At 47.1% G+C, this 19,845-nt stretch overlaps 1 protein-coding gene across 1 annotated transcript in view; it reads left to right on the forward strand.

The window, feature by feature from the left end:
* Positions 1 to 19,845, forward strand: part of LOC105468831 (N-myristoyltransferase 1) — a 46,096-nt gene that overhangs the window by 11,444 nt on the left and 14,807 nt on the right. Inside the window, exons 2-3 of the mRNA XM_011719236.3 lie at positions 9,548 to 9,656; positions 14,744 to 14,888. Coding sequence (XP_011717538.1) covers positions 9,548 to 9,656; positions 14,744 to 14,888 — 254 coding nt within the window. The remainder of the gene's footprint in view (positions 1 to 9,547; positions 9,657 to 14,743; positions 14,889 to 19,845) is intronic.

Genomic DNA, 19,845 nt, shown 5'->3' on the forward strand with positions numbered 1-19,845 from the left:
GCTAATGTTTCTATTTTTTTTTGGTAGAGATGGGGTTTCACCATGTTGGCCAGACTGGTCCCAAACTCCTGACCTCAGGTGATCCACCCACTTTGGCCTCGCAAAGTGCGGGGATTACAGGTGTGAGCCACTGCGCCTGGCCTATTTTTTTTTAATTAAAAAACAAAGTTGAGAATTTAAAATCTCAATCAGTAGCTCAAGAGCACAGCATTTCCATTGCTCTCATGGAATATTAACACAGCTGTCCTGTGCAAACAGTACTAAAGATGTTTTGCTGACCCTCTTTTGGGCTCTAGCTTTTCAAGGTCTTATTTTAGTCTATTATGCCTGTAAAGCATCAGTCAGGCATATAACTGTTGAACTGTTAACTGTGTGCTCAGCACAACTAGAGGTGCTGTTGGAAACGGCTGTATAAGATGTAGTCTGGCCGGGTGCAGTGACTCACGCCTGTAATCCCAGCGCTGTAGGAGGCTGAGGCAGATCACTTGAGGCCAGGAGTTCGAGACCAGCCTGGCCAACATGGTGAAACTCCGTCTCTGCTAAAAATACAAAAATTAGCCGGGCATGGTGGCACATGCCTGAAATCCCAGCTTCTCAGGAGGCTGAGGAAGAGAATTGCTTGAACCCAGGAGGCGGAGATTGCAGTGAGCCAAGATCACGCCACTGCATGCCAGCCTGGGCAACAGAGCAAGACTCTGTCTCAAAAATAAAAAAGATGTAGTCCTTGTTCTTAGGAAATTTTTAACGTCATTGGGAAGCCAAAAAAGCAATATAGTATTATATGTAAAAGTGTTTTAGGAGATTATAGTTTTAAAACAGGCAGACATCAGAGAACTAGAGTAGTCAGAACTTTCTGGATAAAACATGGCTCACTTTCCTCATTACTTCTAATGCTTACTCCTCTCAAACACCAAAACTGTGTTCTATAGCTTAGTGTGAGGAAACAATATTCTCTTGGCTTTGGAGGATTCTCAAGTCAGTTCTTATAGGGAACGAAGCCATAGGCTTTGAGGGGAAATGGCCCCAAGTCTTTAGAGATTGATGGCTCCTCCCTAGATGCTAGTTGGTTAGTTGATAACCAATTTGCCTTACATTTCTGGGCTTTGGTTTCCTCATCTATAAACAACAAGTTAAGCCAGATGGTTCTGAGATTCCAGTGTTGGAGGCTCAGCTTCCCCTCCCCTGTGATAGAGCTTTTTCTTCCCAGGCATGCAGTTTTGAGCGGATTGCATCATCCAGTTAGACTGAGAGGAGGCTCCACATATGGACCCTCGCTGCTCGTGTTGTCTGGAAGTTCCTCTTCTCTTGCCGTTCATCTGCCAGCTTGCCCTTACCTCCCACCCGCTCACATACCCAGCACTGCGTTCTATTTCTAGAAATAAGTACTGAAGTTCGTTTTCCATCTCCTCCCCAAGGTCTGAATTTATACAAGAGAGTCCTTAGGATGTCTTACATCTTTGAACTTGGAATATTTTGGCCTTCATTAAAAGATGACATTTCTTGATTGCTTTTCTGCTCTGTTCCTGGACCTTTTATTCTAATTCACCCTGTATTTGCTGGGTTGGTCATTGATGAATTGATCAACTTTAGAATATAAGTCTCATAATTTTTCTATGAACTGCCATCTCCCTTCTTGAGGAGGAGGCGCTTCTGTCACTGCACCAAGGCAAACTTGACTTAATTCTCTACTCTGTTTTGGAACCAAGTGAAACAAGTTGGACTTTGATTTGCTATATTCTAAGATTCTGATTCTGGCCAATCTCAGTTTGAATTAAGGTGAGTGACAGCTTAGATCTCTTAGAGATTTCTGTTTCAGTGTGCTGAATCGTAGCATGCCCTAGGATTCCCACCCAGTGGGTGTGGACTTCAAATCTCTTTAAAAAGGATGCCAGCCAGACACGGTGGCTCATGCCTGTAATCCCAGCACTTTGGGAGGCCAAGGCAGGAGGATTGCTTGAGTCCAGGAGTTTGAGCCCAGCCTAAAATTAGCCAGGCATGGTGATGCACGCCTGTAGTCGCAATTACTCAGGATGCTGAAGCAGGAGGATTGCTTGAGCCCAGGAGTTGGAGGCAGGAGTTGGAGGCTGCAGTGAGCCATGATCGTGCCACTGCACTCCAGCCTGGGTGACAAAGCAAGACCTTGTCTCAAAAATGAACAAACAGGCAGGTGTACTGGCTCATGCCTGTAATCCCAGCATGTTGGGAGGCTGAGGTGGGTGGATCACTTGAGGTCAGGAGTCCAAGACCAGACTGGCCAACATGGTGAAACCCTGTCTCTACTAAAAATACAAAAATTAGCTGGGCCTGATGGTGGGTGCCTGTAATTGCAGCTACTAAGGAGGCCGAGGTATGAGAATTGCTTGAACCTGGGAGGTGGAGGTTGCAGTGAGCCGAGATCACACCACTGCACTACAGCCTGGGCAACAGAGCGAGACTCAGTCTTTAAAAAAAATTAAAATGGCCGGGCGCGGTGGCTCACGCCTGTAATCCCTGCACTTTGGGAGGCCAAGGCTGGCAGATCATGAGGTCAGGAGTTCGAGACCAGCCTGGCCAACATGGTGAAACTTTTGTCTCTACTAAAAGTACAAAAAATTAGCCGGGCATTGTGGTGCATGCCTGTAGTCCCAGCTACTCGGAAGGCTGAGGCAGGAGAATCACTGAACCCAGGAGGCGGAGGTTGCAGTTAGCTGAGAACACGCCACTGCACTCCAGTCTGGCAACAGAGCAAGACTCTGTCTCAAAAAAAAAAAAAAAAAAAAAAGGCCAGGCATGGCGCTCACAGCCTGTAATCTAATCTTAGCACTTTGGGAGGCCGAGGTGGGCAGATCACCTGAGGTCAGAAGTTCAAGACCAGCCTGAACAACACGGTGAAACTCCATCTCTGCTAAAAATACAAAAATTAGCCGGGCATGGTGTTGTGTGCCTGTAATCCCAGCTACCCAGAAGGCTGAGGCAGAAGAATCGTTGGAATCTGCGATGAGGAGGCCGCAGTGAGCCGAGATTGTGCTGTTGCACTCCAGCCTGGGTGACAAGGCGAGCCTCCATCTCAAAAACAAAAAAACATGAATCAACAAACAAACAAAAAATGATGCCAGATTCCTGGAGAAGGATTAGCCTGGCTTCTGTGGGGTCCTCTAGTTTTGTTTTCCCTTAGTCCAAATTGAGGCCATTCTTCTGTGAAATGGCATTGGCTTGCTAGGATGCTTTTTGAAGTCCTACTTTCAAGGCCTCTGAGCTTGGTTTCCTATGAATAATTAAAATTATTATAATTACCATGAAAGCTAACTGTAGCAGACTCCTTGCAAATCTGGTTTTGCTGAATTGGTTGTCCTCTGTTTGGGGGTGTTGACTGTAAGACTGTGTGAACTCATAGTGTGTCCTCATGGATGGGGCTCAATACTTGGTAGCTCAGTGAAAATGACTGATTAAAGGAAAAAAAAAATGCAGCTAGAAGCAGGGGCTCACGCCTGTAATCCCAGCACTTTGGGAGACTGAGACAGGTGAATCACCTGAGGTCAGGAGTTTGAGACCAGACTGACCAACATGGTGAAACCCCGTCTCTACTAAAAATACAAAAATTAGCTGGGCGTGGTGGCACATGCTTGTAATCCCAACTACTTGGTAGGCTGCGGCAGGAGAATCCCTTGAACCTGGGAGGCGGAAGCTGCAATGAGCTGAGATTGTGCCATTGCACTCCAGCCTGGGCAACAAGAGTGAAACTGTGTCTCAAAACAACAACAACAACAACAACAAGACTTCCCTTGTTAGCCATGTACTTGATATACAAGTTGAAACAGGATTGTTGCTCAGTGACTGGCTGCGTGTACAAATTCAAGCCAATATAAGGACAATGAAATTTGCTCTCTGATTTTATTTTCAGTCTTGGAGATTTCTAGACATTTGTATTGGCAATGCATAAAGCAGAACAAGAGTTCAGCCCAAGATCCGTACACAAAAAGTGGATTCATGAGGTGATAGCTACATGGAAGTATCTCCACACAATAGCAAGAACAAAGGCAGGAAGGTAGTTTTTACAGTGATTTTGCATATTTGTAAAGACTTTTAAAGTTGAAAGAAGTAATTTCTTCTATTTTCCCTGTGTGAAATTAATGTTTAGTAAGTATCCAGTTGGTTAATCTACAGCAGTTCTTCACCTTACCTTTTTGATTCTTTCTTTTGTAGAATTATAAAAAGTTACTCGTATGGTAATTCATATGCTGGGACCAGATAATTTGTTCCATAAGCTGATATGAATAAGAATTTATATTATAAATTGTATCCAACAGTGGTACACTGCTTTGTGTCCAACAGTGGTACACTGCTTTGTCTCCTAATGTCAGGCAGGGTTTTTTTGTTTGTTTGTTTGTTTGTTTTTTTGAGACGGAGTTTTGCTCTTGTTGCCCAGGCTGGCGTGCAGTGGTGCAATCTTGGCTCACCACAACCTCTACCTCCCAGGTTCAAATGATTCTCCTGCCACAGCCTCCCGAGTAGCAGGGATTACAGGCATGTGCCACCACGCCTGGCTAATTTTATATTTTTAGTAGAGATGGGATTTCTCCGTGTTGGTCAGGCTGGTCTCGAACTCCTGATCTTAGGTGATCTGCCTGCCTTGGCCTCCCAAAGTGCTGGGATTACAGGCGTGAGCCACCACACCTGGCCTATGAGCAAGTTTTTAAACCTTTTTTTTTTTTTGAGATGGAGTTTTGCTCTTTTGCCCAGGCTGGAGTGCAATGGCGTGATCTCAGCTCACCGCAACCTCCGCCTCCCGGGTTCAAGCGATTCTCTTGCCTCAGCCTCTCGAGTAGCTGGGATTACAGGCATGCGCCACCATGCCTGGCTAATTTTTGTGTTTTTAGTAGAGACAGGGTTTCTCCATGTTGGTCAGGCTGGTCTTGAACTCCCGACCTTGGGTGATCTACCCACCTCAGCCTCCCAAAGTGCTGGGATTACAGGCGTGAGCCACCGCACCAGGCCAAGTTTTTAAATCTTATAATACTGCACATAATCCTGAGACTGATGTGAAAATATCTGGAGTAGGAAAACCACAGAGTTGTCCTAGGCTGCAGATGGTCCTGTGTGCGATAACAAAATTGAGTTATTAAGAAGAAGAAGTTATCTTTAGGCCATAAATGACTCTATGGTTTCTGTTCTTTGCCATGGCCTTGGGGGTTTTGCTGAGCATCTGGTTTTGAGGAAGTTACCTTATTTCCCCTTTGAATGTTCTCAGTCTTCCTTCTATGTTAATGCCTTCTGGGTCTCATTAAATATCATACCAAGTAGGTGCACTTGTATCTAGACTTCATTACCTTATGCTTGGACCAAAGGAACCTCCAGACTTATCTGGATCTCTCCCTGTCACAGTCTTTCTGCATCAGGGACATTGAGAGGCCCGGCCAGATGGAAGCTGTGGGAGGCAAGGGTGGACAGCCTAAGTGGGAACTGAGGGTGATGGGCCTAGGGAAAAATTGGGCTTGACACCTTCCAAGTTAAGAAGCTGCCGTCACTCTAGGATTTCAAGCATGAGAGAGACACATGGAAAGCCGTTTTCACAGAGGTGAGTCCCACAGCTATATAGAGTTCAGGTGATACAGAACGATTGTGAAAGCAGAGAGATCCAGAAAAGGCTGGAGGTAACTCCAGGGGTAAGGTCATGAAGTCTGGATGTGAGCCTTTCTCCCAGGAACAGGAAGAGATAGGAGAATCTGAAGACGTTCTATGATGGGAAATGGCAGCATGTGATTTCAGATCATTGTCTCCCTGTATATATGCATATATACAGTATCTCTCTGTGAGATGAGAGTAGTATTTATAATAACTCCCAGGCATTTTGAGACCCTGAAGTCTTTCTGAATTATAAATGGTATTTACCATAATGTTAATGGAAAAATGTATTTTACGTTGTTTTAATTCTTGGGGTTTTGGGTTTTTTTTTTTTTTTTTTTTTTTTGAGACAGTGTCTGGCTCTATTGCCCAGGCTGGAGCATAGTTGTGTGATTTTGGCTCACTGCAGCCTCCTTCTCCCAGGCTTCAAGCCACCCTCTCAACTTAGCCTCCCAAGTAGTTGGGACTACAGGTGTGCACCACCACACCTGGCTAATTTTTGGATTTGTGGTAGAGACAGGGTTTCACCATGTTGCCCAGGCTGGTCTCAGACTCCTGAGCTCAAGTGATCTGCCTGCCTCGGCCTCCCAAAGTTTTGGGATTGTGGGCATAACCCACCATGCCAGACCTTTCAATTCTTTGAGAATTGGTTATCTAGAATATACAGTTAAAATTATCCCTGCATTTAGCTGATCCTACAGATTAGGATTCACTGTACTCAGGTTGGACTCCTAATTTTGACTTTTCTTTTTTTTTTCCTTTGCTTTTTCTTTTTCTTTTCTTTTCTTTTTTTTTTTTTTTTTTTTGAGACGGAGTCTCGCTCTGTCACCCAGGCTGGAGTGCAGTGGCCGGATCTCAGCTCACTGCAAGCTCCGCCTCCCAGGTTTACGCCATTCTCCTGCCTCAGCCTCCCGAGTAGCTGGGACTACAGGCGCCCGCCACCTCTCCCGGCTAGTTTTTTGTATTTTTTTTTAGTAGAGATGGGGTTTCACCGTGTTAGCCAGGATGGTCTCGATCTCCTGACCTCGTGATCCGCCCGTCTCGGCCTCCCAGAGTGCTGGTATTACAGGTGTGAGCCACCGCGCCTGGCCTTTTTTTTTTTCTGAGATGGAGTCTTGCTCTGTCGCCCAGTGCTGGAGTGCAATGGCACGACATTGGCTCACTGCAACTGCTGCCTCCCGGGCTCAAGCAATTCTCCTGCCTCAGCCTCCCAAGTAGCTGGGATTACAGGCACGTGCCACCACACCTGGCTAATTTTGTATTTTTAGTCGAGATGGGGTTTCACCATGTTGGTCAGGCTGGTCTTGAACTCCTGACCTCTTGACCTGCCCGCTGTGGCTTCCCAAAGTGCTGGGATTACAGGCATAAACCACCACGCCCAGCCAGTTTTGACTTTTCAATGTAGCTAAGAGGCTGAGCATGGTGGCTCACACATGTAATCCCAGCACTTTGGGAGTTCAAGGCAGGAGGATCACTCAAACCTAGAGTTTGAGACCAGCCTGGGTAACATAGGGAGACCCTATTTTTTTTTTTTTTTTTTTTTTTTTTTTTTTGAGACGGAGTCTTGCTCTGTCGCCCGGGCTGGAGTGCAGTGGCCGGATCTCAGCTCACTGCAAGCTCCAACTCCCAGGTTTATGCCATTCTCCTGCCTCAGCCTCCCGTGTAGCTGGGACTACAGGCGCCCGCCACCACATCCGGCTAGTTTTTTGTATTTTTTTAGTAGAGACGGGGTTTCACTGTATTAGCCAGGATGGTGTCGATCTCCTGACCTCGTGATCCACCCGTCTCGGCCTCCCAAAGTGCTGGGATTACAGGCTTGAGCCACTGCGCCCGGCCGGGAGACCCTATTTTTTAAATTAAAAACGAAATTAATGAGGCTAAGAAACTATTTGCTTCATTGATTGGGTGTGTCATGTAGGGAAAAGCAGCATAAGGAAGTCCCCTTGATCACATGCACACATGTACACTTGCATACACACATACATGTTTCTTGTGATCTCTCTATGGCAGGAGTAACTGGGTGCTATTGTTGTTTTAGTTTCCCAAGATTCTTAATGCTGTGTTTTGCCAGTGGTGATCCCTCAGTCTGAGCTTGCCAACAGTTGTCCTCAATTCTGCAGACCTGATTTAGGCATTTCTTTTTTTTCCCTTTTTTTTTTTTTTTTTTTGAGATGGAGTTCCACTCTTGTTTCCCAGGCTGCAGTGCAGTGGCGCGATCTCGGCTCACAGCAACCTCTGCCTCCCGGGTTCAAGCGATTCTCCTGCCTTAGCCTCCCGAGTAGCTGGGATTACAGGCATGCACCACCACGCCCAGCTTATTTTGTATTTTTAATAGAGACAAACTTTCTCCATGTTGGTCAGGCTGGTCTTGAACTCCAGGCCTCAGGTGATCCGCCTGCCTCGGCCTCCCAAAGTGCTGGGATTACAAATGTGAGCCACCTCGCCCAGCCTTTTCCTTTTTTTTTTGAGACAGAGTCTCTCTGTCTGTTGCCCAGGCTGGAGTGCAGTGGCATGATCTCGGCCCACTGCAAGCTCCACCTCCTGTGTTCACACGATTCTCCTGCCTCAGCCTCCCGAGTAGCTGGGACTACAGGCGCCCACCACCACGCCCGGCTACTTTTTTATATTTTAAGTAGAAACAGGGTTTCACCGTCTTAGCCAGGATGGTCTTGATCTCCTGACTTCGTGATCCGCCCGCCTTGGCCTCCCAAAGTGCTGGGATTATAGGCGTGGGCCACTGCACCCAGCCACCTTTTCCTTTTTTTTGAGACAGGGTCTGTCTCTGTCATCCAGGCTGGGGTGCAGTGACGTGATCTCAACTCACTGCAGCCTCCATCTCCCGGGTTCAAGCAGTTCTCCTGCCTCAGCCTCCTGAGTAGCTGGGAGTACAGGCATGTGCCACCAGGCCCCAGCTAGTTTTTGTATTTCTAGTAGAAACAGGGTTTTGCCATGTTGGCCAGTCTGGCCTCAAACTCCTGACCTCAAGTGATCCACCTGCCTCAGCCTCCCAAAGTGTTGGAATTACAGGTTTAAGCTACTGCACCTGGCCAATTTAGGCATTTCTCATGATTGACCAGTTTGGACACAAATTGCGGCAATGTTAATGTGCCTTTTTCCTCATCCCTCACTCCCTTTTCGTACTGTCTTGTGCTCCAGATCCAACTGGGGAAAATAATGAAACCTAATACATTTGGGAGGTGGAGGAAGGAAGGGCAACGCATTCCAGAAAGCCCACCACTGCCTTTTGGCTGTCATCCTTTTACATTCAGAGTTCAAGGAAGTATTGTGGTATGAATGCCTTGTTAACAATTATCATTTGTGGCTGGGCGCGGTGGCTCAAGCCTGTAATCCCAGCACTTTGGGAGGCCAAGGTGGGTGGATCACGAGGTCAGGAGATCGAGACCATCCTGGCTAACACGGTGAAACCCCGTCTCTACTACAAAATACAAAAACCTAGCCGGGTGTGGTGGCGGGTGCCTGTAGTCCCAGCTACTCGGAGGCTGAGGCAGGAGAATGGCGTGAACCCGGGAGGCGGAGTTTGCAGTGAGCCGAGATCGCGCCACTGCACTCCAGCCTGGGTGACACAGCGAGACTCCGTCTAAAAAAAAAAACAAAAAACAAAAAACAATTATCATTTGCGTTTGGTGCCATTACCCTGGCAATCTAAAGAAAATAAGCAACATAAAAGCAAGAACGGAAAAGGCCCTTTCACACAAATAGGACATCCCTTGCCCAGCACTCCCTCCCTGAAAGCCAAGGGGGCGCGAGTCAGGAGGAGTGCTGGTGTCCTCCAAATGCCCTTTCTGGACCTGGGTTCTTCAGCCTGCTTCTGAAGCCAAAGGCTTGATTAAGGAAGGTCTGAGTCCACAGAAAGCTCTTTGTCATGGGTAGCACAAAACAGATTTTTTTTTTTAAATCCTGCATCAGTATTTACTTTTTGTTACAGTGGTTTGAGTCCAGCCAATGACACTGGAGCCAAAAAGAAGAAAAAGAAACAAAAAAAGAAGAAAGAAAAAGGCAGTGAGACAGATTCAACCCAGGATCAGCCTGTAAAGGTAACAAGGAGGCTCTGTTTTTTGTGACTGAGTCACTTTTTCACATGAGAGAGTTTTGACGTGAATGTATGGGAACAACTTGGATTGACATTCTCCACTGGTATTACTTCAAGATGGAAGAGTTGGATCCCACTGCTGTCCTCTGCTGCCCTAGACCTAGGTGACGAAACTGCTCTCAGTACCCTAAAAGACACGGCAAGTCAGACACTGACTCCCAATCATGGTGCCCATCAGAATGGACAGGTGCATACTGCATGTGCTGCTGTGCCAGTGCCCCGGGGAGCTACGTGTGACAGCTCCTGGTGCCTAGAGCAGTGGTTCTCTGTCTTAAGTCCCCACCGCTCTGACAATGAAAGGCCCCCCTTTCTTTTTGAGACAGGGTCTTACTCTGTTGCCCAAGCTAGAGTGCAGAGCATGATTATAGCTCACTACAGCCTCCACTCCTGGGCTCAAGTGATCCTCCCACCTCAGCCTCCCAAGTAGCTGGAACTGCAGGTGCATGCCACCACACCTGTCCAATTTTTTTTTTTTTTAATTTTTTGTAGAGATGGAGTCTCACTGTGTTACCCAAGCTGAGTCTTGAACTCCTGGGCTCAAGCAGTCCTCCTGCCTCAGCCTCCCAGAGTGCTGGGATTACAAGCATGAGCCACTGCGTTCAGCCAGAGACCTCTTCTTAAGACCTTCATATATTTGCAAACATTCTCTTAATGCCATAGTCCTTATAATGAAAACCATGAGTCCCACAGAGTCTTTCTGAGTTGTACTCCATGAGAACCACTGGCCTAAGGCTTACAACCCGAGAGTGATGCACTGGCATGAAACCCAGAGATATGGGAAAGGATCGTTTTGTTTCTTAAATAAAACATCATTACAAAATAAAACAATTTCAGGTAAGTCTTGTCTTCCTCAAAGTAGCTGACAAGGGCAAGGGGACAACTCAAACATATTCATAATTCACCTTTTAAAACTGTCTCTGAGACCAGGCACGGTGGCTCACGCCTGTAATCCCAGCACTTTGGGAGGCCGAAGCGGGTGGATCACCTGAGGTCAGGAGTTCAAGACCAGCCTGGCCAACATGGTGAAACCCCATCTCTACTAAAAATACAAAAAATTAGCTGGGCGTGGTGGTAGGCGCCTGTAATACCAGCTACTTGGGGGCTGAGGCAGGAGAATCGCTTGAAAACCCAGGAGGCGGAGGTTGCAGTGAGCTGAGATCATGCCACTGCACTCCAGCCTGGGCAACACAGTGGGACTCTGCCTCAGAAAATAAAAATTAAGTGGCCAGTCACGGTGGCTCACACCTGTAATCCCAGCATGTTGGGAGGCCAGGGCGGGTGGATCACGAGGTCAGGAGTTTGAGACCAGCCCGGCCAACGTGGTGAAACCCCACCTCTACTAAAGATACAAAAAAAAAATTAGCCAGGCGTGGTGGCACGTGCCTGTAATCCCAGCTACTCAAGAGGCTGAGGCAGGAGAATCGCTTGAACCCAGGAGGTAGAGGTTGCAGTGAGCCGAGATTGCACCATTGCACTTCAGCCTGGGCAATAGGGCGAGATTCCATCTCAAATAAATAAATAAGTAAATAAATAAATAAATAAAATTTTTAACAACAACAACAAAAAAGAACTGCCTCTGAAACAGTTTATAAGCCTCGCAAAAGTCCATTCTCATTCCGGTATACCCACGTTTTGCTTTCTGCCTCAAATGTTATGCTTCAACTTGAATCTACTACCTTATTGAGATATGACTTCAAGTAATTTTTTGCTATTTCAAATATAAAACCCACTATGAAAAAAATACCATTATTATTTAATATCATGTTGCACTTCATTTAAATTAGCTCCAAACCAACCATCACCATCCCTACAAGGTAGGTGGGGGTCTTCCCTTTTTTTTTTTTTTTTTTTTTTGAGACGGAGTCTTGCTCTGTCGCCCAGGCTGGAGTGCAGTGGCGCAATCTCGGCTCACTGCGAGCTCCACCTCCCGGGTTCATGCCATTCTCCTGCCTCAGCCTCCCGAGTAGCTGGGACTACAGGCGCCCGCCAACATGCCCGGCTAATATTTTGTGTTTTTAGTAGAGATGGGGTTTCACCGTGTTAGCCAGGATGGTCTCGATCTCCTGACCTCTTGATCTGCCTGCCTCGGCCTCCCAAAGTGCTGGGATTACAGGCGTGAGCCACCGTGCCCAGCCTGGGTCTTCCCTTTTTATTTATTTAGTTTATTTTTGAGACTCTGTCATTCAGGTTGGAGTGCAGCAGTACGAACATGGCTGACCACAGCCTCATCCTCCTGGGCTCAAGCAGTCTTCCCACCTCAGCCTCCCAAGTAGCCAGGACTACAGGTGCACACCACAACACCCGGCTCATTTTTTGATTGATTGTAGACACGGGGTCTCCCCACGTTGCCCAGGTTGATCTCTAACTCAGGCTCAAGCTGCCATGGCCTCCTAAGTTGGTGAGATTACAGGAGTGAGCCACTATACATGGCCGATAATTTATTTAATAAACAGCAAGGGGCAGAAAATTAAAATGCCACCTCCCAGGACTAAGCAATATGAACATACTAGTTTATATTGTTGCTTTCCTTTATAATCTAAGTGAAAAATAGAAAAGTAAATAAAAGTATTAGAAGAAAATGTATGTATTTTTATTAACCTAAGTCTGACATAGGACCCAGAAGCCATAAAACAGAAATTGACAAATATAAAACTTTGTAGAAGTCAAAAGATAAACAACAATCTGGGAAAATATTTGCAACATACGTATTAGTTTAAAATGATTGAATAGGCAGTTCAAAAAGAAAAAAATGTTTAATCAGTGAATAAGATGGTTAAAGTCATAATGGAAGAAATGACCATTAAAGCGATAGTTTTTTCTCTTAGATTGGTATAGATTAAGGCTTGGTAAACTTTTTTTTTTTTTAAATCGGGACAACGGTCTCACTATATTGCCCAGACTGGCCTTGAACTCCTGGGCTTAAGCAGTCCTCCTGCCTCAGCCTCCCAAAGTCCTGGGGTTACAGGTGTGAGCCACCACGCTCAACTGAGGCTTGGTAAATGTAACGGTGAGGGTCTAGAGCTACTCTCTTACACTGTTCATTGGATTATTGATAGTCTCTTTTTAGAGAGCAAATTGATGATAAATAATTTCAAAAGTACATACCTTTTGACCCAGCAAGCCTCTTTCTTAACTTCATCCTACAGAAATATATATCCCAGTGGGTAAAAATAGATGTATAAGAAAATTTATGACGGGTGTGGTGGCCTATAATCCCAGCATTTTGGGAGGCTGAGGTGGGCAGATTGCTTGAGCCCAGGAGTTCGAGGCCAGCCTGGGCAACATATTGAGACCCCCATCTCAACAAAAAAACAAAGAAAAAAATTATCTGGGCCTGGTGGCCCATGCCTATAGGCCCAGCTACTCAAGAAGCTGAAGTGGGAGGATCCCTTCAGCCCATGAGGTTGAGGCCACAGTGAGCCATAATTGTGCCACTGCACTCCAGCCTGGGCGACAGAGTGAGACCCTGTCTCGAAAAGAAATTCACTGCAACATTGTTGTATTACTGAAGAACAAAATCACTAAAATGCCTATGAGTAGGGGGCTGGCTAAATATACTGTGGTCCATGCATACAGTGGATACAGCAGATTTAGTTGGTAGAATGGGTAGGCCCATGTGTTTTCACCTGGAAAAGTCTCTAAGACATAGCTTTAAAGAGCAGTTTGGGCCGGGCGCGGTGGCTCACGCCTGTAATCCCAGCACTTTGGGAAGCCGAGGCGGGCGGATCACAAGGTCAGGAGATCGAGACCACGGTGAAACCCCGTTTCTACTAAAAATACAAAAAATTAGCCGGGCGCGGTTGTGGGCGCCTGTAGTCCCAGCTACTCGGGAGGCTGAGGCAGGAGAATGGCGTGAACCCGGGAGGCGGAGCTTGCAGTGAGCCGAGATCGCGCCACTGCACTCCAGCCTGGGCGACAGAGCGAGACTCCGTCTCAAAAAAAAAAAAAAAAAAGAGCAGTTTGTACGATAATATTATATGATCCACTTTTAGTTTTTGAAAAGTGTGTGTGTGCATTTGGAACTTGCATGCAAAAAAGTCTGGAATTATATTTGCCTCTTCTCACCTTCCCAAGTGAAGATTGTTGATGACAAGCATTATATTTGGGGGATGGGATTGTTGGGTGTTTACTTTCTGTGTGTCTTACACATTTCTGCATTATTTGAAATTTATATTGAGCATGTATTACTTTTGCCATCAAACAACATAAGACTAGTAAGGAGAGAAACCCTGCAGGCTGCACACACCCATCATACAGCTCATTGTCAACCACTTTTTCTTCGGTTGTAATGACCTCTGGGATTAGGACAGAGGAACCAAACCCCTTCTTTGAGTTGTACCTCATAACTCTTTTTTTTTTTTTTTTGAGATAGAGTCTTGCTCTGTCACCCAGGCTGGAGTGCAGTGGCGCAATCTTGACTCACCACAACATCTGCCTCCCAGGTTCAAGCAATTCTGTCTCAGCCTCCTGAGTAGCTGGGATTACAGGGACATGCCGCCATGCCTGGCTAATTTTTTGTATTTTAGTAGAGACAGGGTTTCACCGTGTTGCCAAGGCTGGTCTTGAACTACTGAACTCAGGCAGTCCACCTCCCTCAGCCTCCCAAAGTGCTAGGATTATACCACCGCGCCCAGCACTCTTTTTTTTTTTTTTTTTTTTTTTTTTGAGACAGAGTCTAGCTTTGTCACCCAGGCTGGAGTGCAATGGCACTATCTCAGCTCACTGCATCCTCCACCTACCAGTTTGAAGTAATTCTTCTGCCTTAGCCTCCCCAAATCGCTGGGATTACAGGTGCCTGCCACCATACCTGGCTAATTTTTGTATTTTTAGTAGAGACAGGGTTTCACCATGTTGGTCGGGTGGGTCTTGAACTCCTAACCTCAAGTGATCCACCTGCCTTGGCCTCCGAAAGTGCTAGGATTACAGGCATGAGCCACTGCACCCAGCCCCCCTTAACTCTTGAACTCATAATTAATCAAAAGTCATACTAATATAATGCACCTTTTCTCTCCTCAACTTTGTCTTGTCCAGATGAACTCTTTGCCAGCAGAGAGGATCCAGGAAATACAGAAGGCCATTGAGCTGTTCTCAGTGGGTCAGGGACCTGCCAAAACCATGGAGGAGGCTAGCAAGCGAAGCTACCAGTTCTGGGATACGCAGCCCGTCCCCAAGCTGGGTATGTATATGCTCGCTTTCTTTGCCAGGTCGGGGTGATGGATCTGCCTCAGCTGTGCCTTCATGAGGGTTTCATGCTGAATTATTGTAGGGAGGGCAGTAGAGTCCTGGAATTCCTTGGTAGTTTTTCAGAGGGTGGTCTTTAAAAATGCAGCATAAAGACTATCATTCAAAGACCTTAACATTTTATAGCAGCACACATTGAGAACAAATAATGATTCTTGCCAACAGCAGTGGCTCACACCTATAATCTCAGCACTTTGGGAGACTGAGGTGGGAGAATTGTTTGAGCCCAAAAGTTCGAGACTAGCCTGGGCAACATAGTGAGAACCTTGTTTCCACAAAAAGTGGAAAAAAAAAAAAAATGCACCTGTAGTCCCAGCTACTCAGGAGGCTGAGGTGGGAAGATCGCTTGAACCTGGGAGGTCAAGGCAGCAGTGAGCTGAGATCACACCACCGCACTCCAGCCTACATGACAGGAGTGAGACCCCCAACTCAAAAAATGAACAAACCAAAAACCCCCCCAAAAAACAGAACTGTTGGCACATGAAGAGTGGAAATGTCTGCCCAGAGGTCTTTTTTCCATTTAGGTTTATAGAGAGTTTGTCTTGTTTGTCTGGGCACATGTTTATTCCTGGAATGGGCAAGTCCCCAGCCTCTTCCCCTTTGTCTCCTAGCCAATGCATGCTTACTAAATGCAAAGTGGTTTGCGATGTTGCTTAGCAGTGATGGTTCAACACCGGGAATGTCATATATAGGTTTCATCAACACCCCTTAAAAAGCTATAATGAACTGCTAAAGGGGTGGAATAAGCAGATTGTCTAAAAGGATTCTAGAAGGGACTGGATCCTGTTAGACGTGCCTGCCAAGACTGAGCCAAGCCAACCTTGATGGCTAACTTCAGGACTCAGCTGACAAAGTTTCTGAAGTGGTTGTATCATGATTCTGGACCCATTGGTGGCCTAGTTCCTGTTTTCTTTGTGACTGGGAAAGTAAGTATGTTGAAAAAAAAACATGTTCCAACACCAAATGTAAATGACTTTCAGCTCGTCCACATTACTACTTCTCTCCAGAAACACAATGAGACTTGACTAGTGTGTTCAGTGCAGAGGAGGAGGTTAGGGCAGGGCCAGGCAGGGTAGGGCCAAAGACTGGTGAGGGGAAGAAGGCAGCTGTGCCCAAGGAGATTTGTCTGCTGCGGAGGTTGGGAGCAGCTACTCCATGAGGCCTGCAGACCTGCAGGATGGGCATTGCCTAATTGCTAGTAGAAATGCAGTTTGTCAGGCCCGACCCCAAAGCTGCAGAATCAGAACTGCCAGAGGATTTCTGTCCACTTTGAAAGTTTGAGAAGCTCTGCTCTAGAGCGGATGCAGTTCTCAGAAGCTTCTTCACAACAGAAGCAAGCTGAGTAGGTGCATCCTCACAGGTGAAGGAGAGCAGAGCACTGCCCGGGTGGACAAGAGGGGTGCCGATTCCCCCATCACCTTGTGTGTTTGGCTGCCCTAATCGGCCAGGTCCCAGGCCCACTGGCTAAGCCCTCCAGCAAGGCTTTGGGCCATAGGGTGGGGTCCCAGTGACCAGGTTCTCGCTGAGGAGCAGGAACGATGTAGAGAGCCACACATCTTATCTCCAAATGAAATCCCTGATGAGGTATTATGTGGTGGCTGCCATATATCTTGGCTGTGTTTTCAGATGGCATTTTGGAGTTTTGGTTTGATTTTATTTTTCCTGAGGAATTTGCAAATGAGTAACCTTGCTACATTCTTCACAGATAGTGTCTCCTGGTAAAGAGGCAGATTGAGGCCAGGCGCAGTGGCTCATGCCTGTAATCCCAGCACTTTGGGAGGCCGAGGCGGGCGGATCACCTGAGGTCAGGAGTTTGAGACCAGCCTGGCCAACATGGTAAAACCTTGTCTCTACTAAAAATACAAAAACTAGCTGGGCGTGGTGGCACGGGCCTGCGATCCCAGCTACTCGAGGGTCTGAGGCTGGAGAATTGCTTGAACCTGGGGAGACGGAGGTTTCAGTGAGCTGAGATCGCACCACTACACTCCAGCCTGGGCAGCAGAGCAAGACTGCATCTCAAAAATAAATTAAAAAAAGAAAAAAAAAAAAAGAGGCAGATTGGGATTAATTTGCTTCTGTTCCTCTTCAGCCCAGCAATACTTTGTTTTCCTCTCACCTGTAAATGTAGAAAGTGCTTCAGTTTAGTTCTCAGAAAGCTCAAGAGAAAACCACACAGTTGGTCATACGGGCCCTGACACTTTGAGGAAGGAGGAACAAGGTCTGGGTTTATTTCTTCTGGTTTTGCCTCCTGTGCAGTGTGTGGTGTGGGACTCTGTGGAAGAGTGTTTGCCCTGAGCATCTGACTAGTCTGTCTTTGAGGTCCAGGGTCAGTCAAGCCCCAGTTAGGTTCCTTTGTTTGTGTCAGCCTGTAGAAAGTGCCACCTTGGCAGGCGTGTTAGCCTGCATGGCTGAGGCATCACCCTAGTTCTGAGTTTTCTCAGGGGTGGTGTTATCTACAGCTTCTTGCCCTAATTTTTTTTCACTTAAATGGAGGACTAATGATTATAAATCTCATGCATTGTGTTTTTACAGCACTCCCTACCTTCTTGGGAGAGTTTTAATTAGATGGTATTCCACTAAAGAGACCTACGAGTCTCTTTGTCTCTCTCATTTATTTATTTATTTATTTATTTATTTTTGAGACAGAGTCTCACTCACTCTGTCACCCAGGCCGGAGTGCAGTGGCGTGATCTCGGCTCACTGCAACCTCTGCCTTCCGGGTTCAAGCTATTCTCTGCCTCAGCCTCCCAAGTAGCTGGGATTATAGGCGCCCGCCACCACGCCTGGCTAATTTTTGTATTTTTAGTAGATGTGTTTCACCATCTTGGCCAGGCTGGTCTTGAACTCCTGACCTCGTGATCCACCTGCCTCAGCCTCCCAAAGTGCTAGGATTACAGGCGTGAGCCACTGCACCCGGCCCTCTTTTATTTTCTTGAGACAGGATCTCGTTCTGCTGCCCAGGCTGGAGTGCAGTGGCATGATATGGCTTTCTACAGCCTTGATCTCCTGGGCTCAAGCAGTCCTCCTACCTTAGCCTCCTGAGTAGCTGGGACTACAGGTGCCTGCCACCATGCCTGGATAATTTTTAAATTTTTTGTGGAGATAGGGTTTCACTCTGTTGCCCAGGCTGGTCTCAAACTCTTAGGCTCAAGCTGTCCTCCTGTCTCAGCCTCCCAAAGTGCTGGGATTACAGGCGTAAGCTACTGCACCTGGCTGAGACCTGCAATTCTTTAGAAGCTTAAAATTATCCTAGGTTTTTTATTTTAAGCTTGGAAAGGCCTTCTTTTTTTTTTTTTTTTTTTTTGAGACGGAGTCTCGCTCTGTAGCCCAGGCTGGAGTGCAGTGGCCGGATCTCAGCTCACTGCAAGCTCCGCCTCCCGGGTTCACGCCATTCTCCGGCCTCAGCCTCCCGAGTAGCTGGAACTACAGGCGCCCGCCACCTCGCCCGGCTAGTTTTTTGTATTTCTTAGTAGAGACGGGTTTCACCGTGTTATCCAGAATGGTCTCGATCTCCTGACCTCGTGATCCACCCGTCTCGGCCTCCCAAAGTGCTGGGATTACAGGCTTGAGCCACCGCGCCCGGCCTGGAAAGGCCTTCTTAGGCCAGGTGTCATGGCTCAATGTAATCCCAGCACTTTGGGAGGCCAAAGCAGGAGGATTGCTTGAGCCCAGCAGCTAAAGTCCAGCCCGGACAACAGGGTAAGACCTCGTCTCTACAGAAAAATTTAAAAATTAGCCAGACAGACCGGGCGCGGTGGCTCAAGCCTGTAATCCCAGCACTTTGGGAGGCCGAGACGAGCGGATCACGAGGTCAGGAGATCGAGACCATCCTGGCTAACACGGTGAAACTAAAAAAAATACAAAAAACTAGCCGGGCGAGGTGGCAGGCACCTGTAGTCCCAGCTACTTGGGAGGCTAAGGCAGGAGAATGGCGTAAACCCGGGAGGCGGAGCTTGCAGAAGCTGAGATCTGGCCACTGCACTCCAGCCTGGGCGACAGAGCGAGACTCCGTCTCAAAAGAAAAAAAAATTAGCCAGACATGGTAGCACATGCCTGTGGTCCCAGTTTCTCAGGAGGCTGAGGTGGGAGGATCGCTTGAGTCCTGGAGGTCGAGGCTGGAGTGAACCATGATTGTGCCACTGCCCTCCAGCCTGGGTGACAGAGCGAGTCCCTGTCTCAAAGATTAAAAAATAAATAAAAATGAAAGGCCTGGCCGGGCGCGGTGGCTCAAGCCTGTAATCCCAGCACTTTGGGAGGCCGAGACGGGTGGATCACCAGGTCAGGAGATCGAGACCATCCTGGCTAACACGGTGAAACCCCGTCTCTACTAAAAAATACAAAAAACTAGCCGGGCGAGGTGGCGGGCACCTGTAGTCCCAGCTGCTCGGGAGGCTGAGGCAGGAGAATGGCGTGAACCCGGGAGGCGGAGCTTGCAGTGAGCCGAGATCCGGCCACTGCACTCCAGCCCGGGCGACAGAGCGAGACTCCGTCTCAAAAAAAAAAAAAAAATGAAAGGCCTTAGCAGAACTGTTTTAGTCTGTATAACAACTGTAAGAGCCCTCAGATGAACTTTTGATCTCCCCCTTCAGATCATGTCATTCTTCTTTTTAAAGTCACCCCTTTCCCACTCATGTCAATGGATATAGTATCCTTTTCTGTCTTTGGTCAGTGTAATGCAGTGTGGCCACTCTGTTTTAAACAGTAACTGTCACAGGGGAGGATGTGCACTCACCTGGTTTCCATGGGTCCCAGAGGGAAGCTTCCCCTCTCTTTTCCCTCTCCCTGGTTTTTATTTGGTTTAATGTTTTCATTAAAGCATCTCAGACATTCTCATTTATCTGAAGTCCTTCACAATTGCACCGCATTGCTTAGTTTGGGGTCTTTGATGTTTG

Source organism: Macaca nemestrina, chromosome 17, assembly GCF_043159975.1.
Source record: "Macaca nemestrina isolate mMacNem1 chromosome 17, mMacNem.hap1, whole genome shotgun sequence".
Classification (NCBI taxonomy): domain Eukaryota; kingdom Metazoa; phylum Chordata; class Mammalia; order Primates; family Cercopithecidae; genus Macaca; species Macaca nemestrina.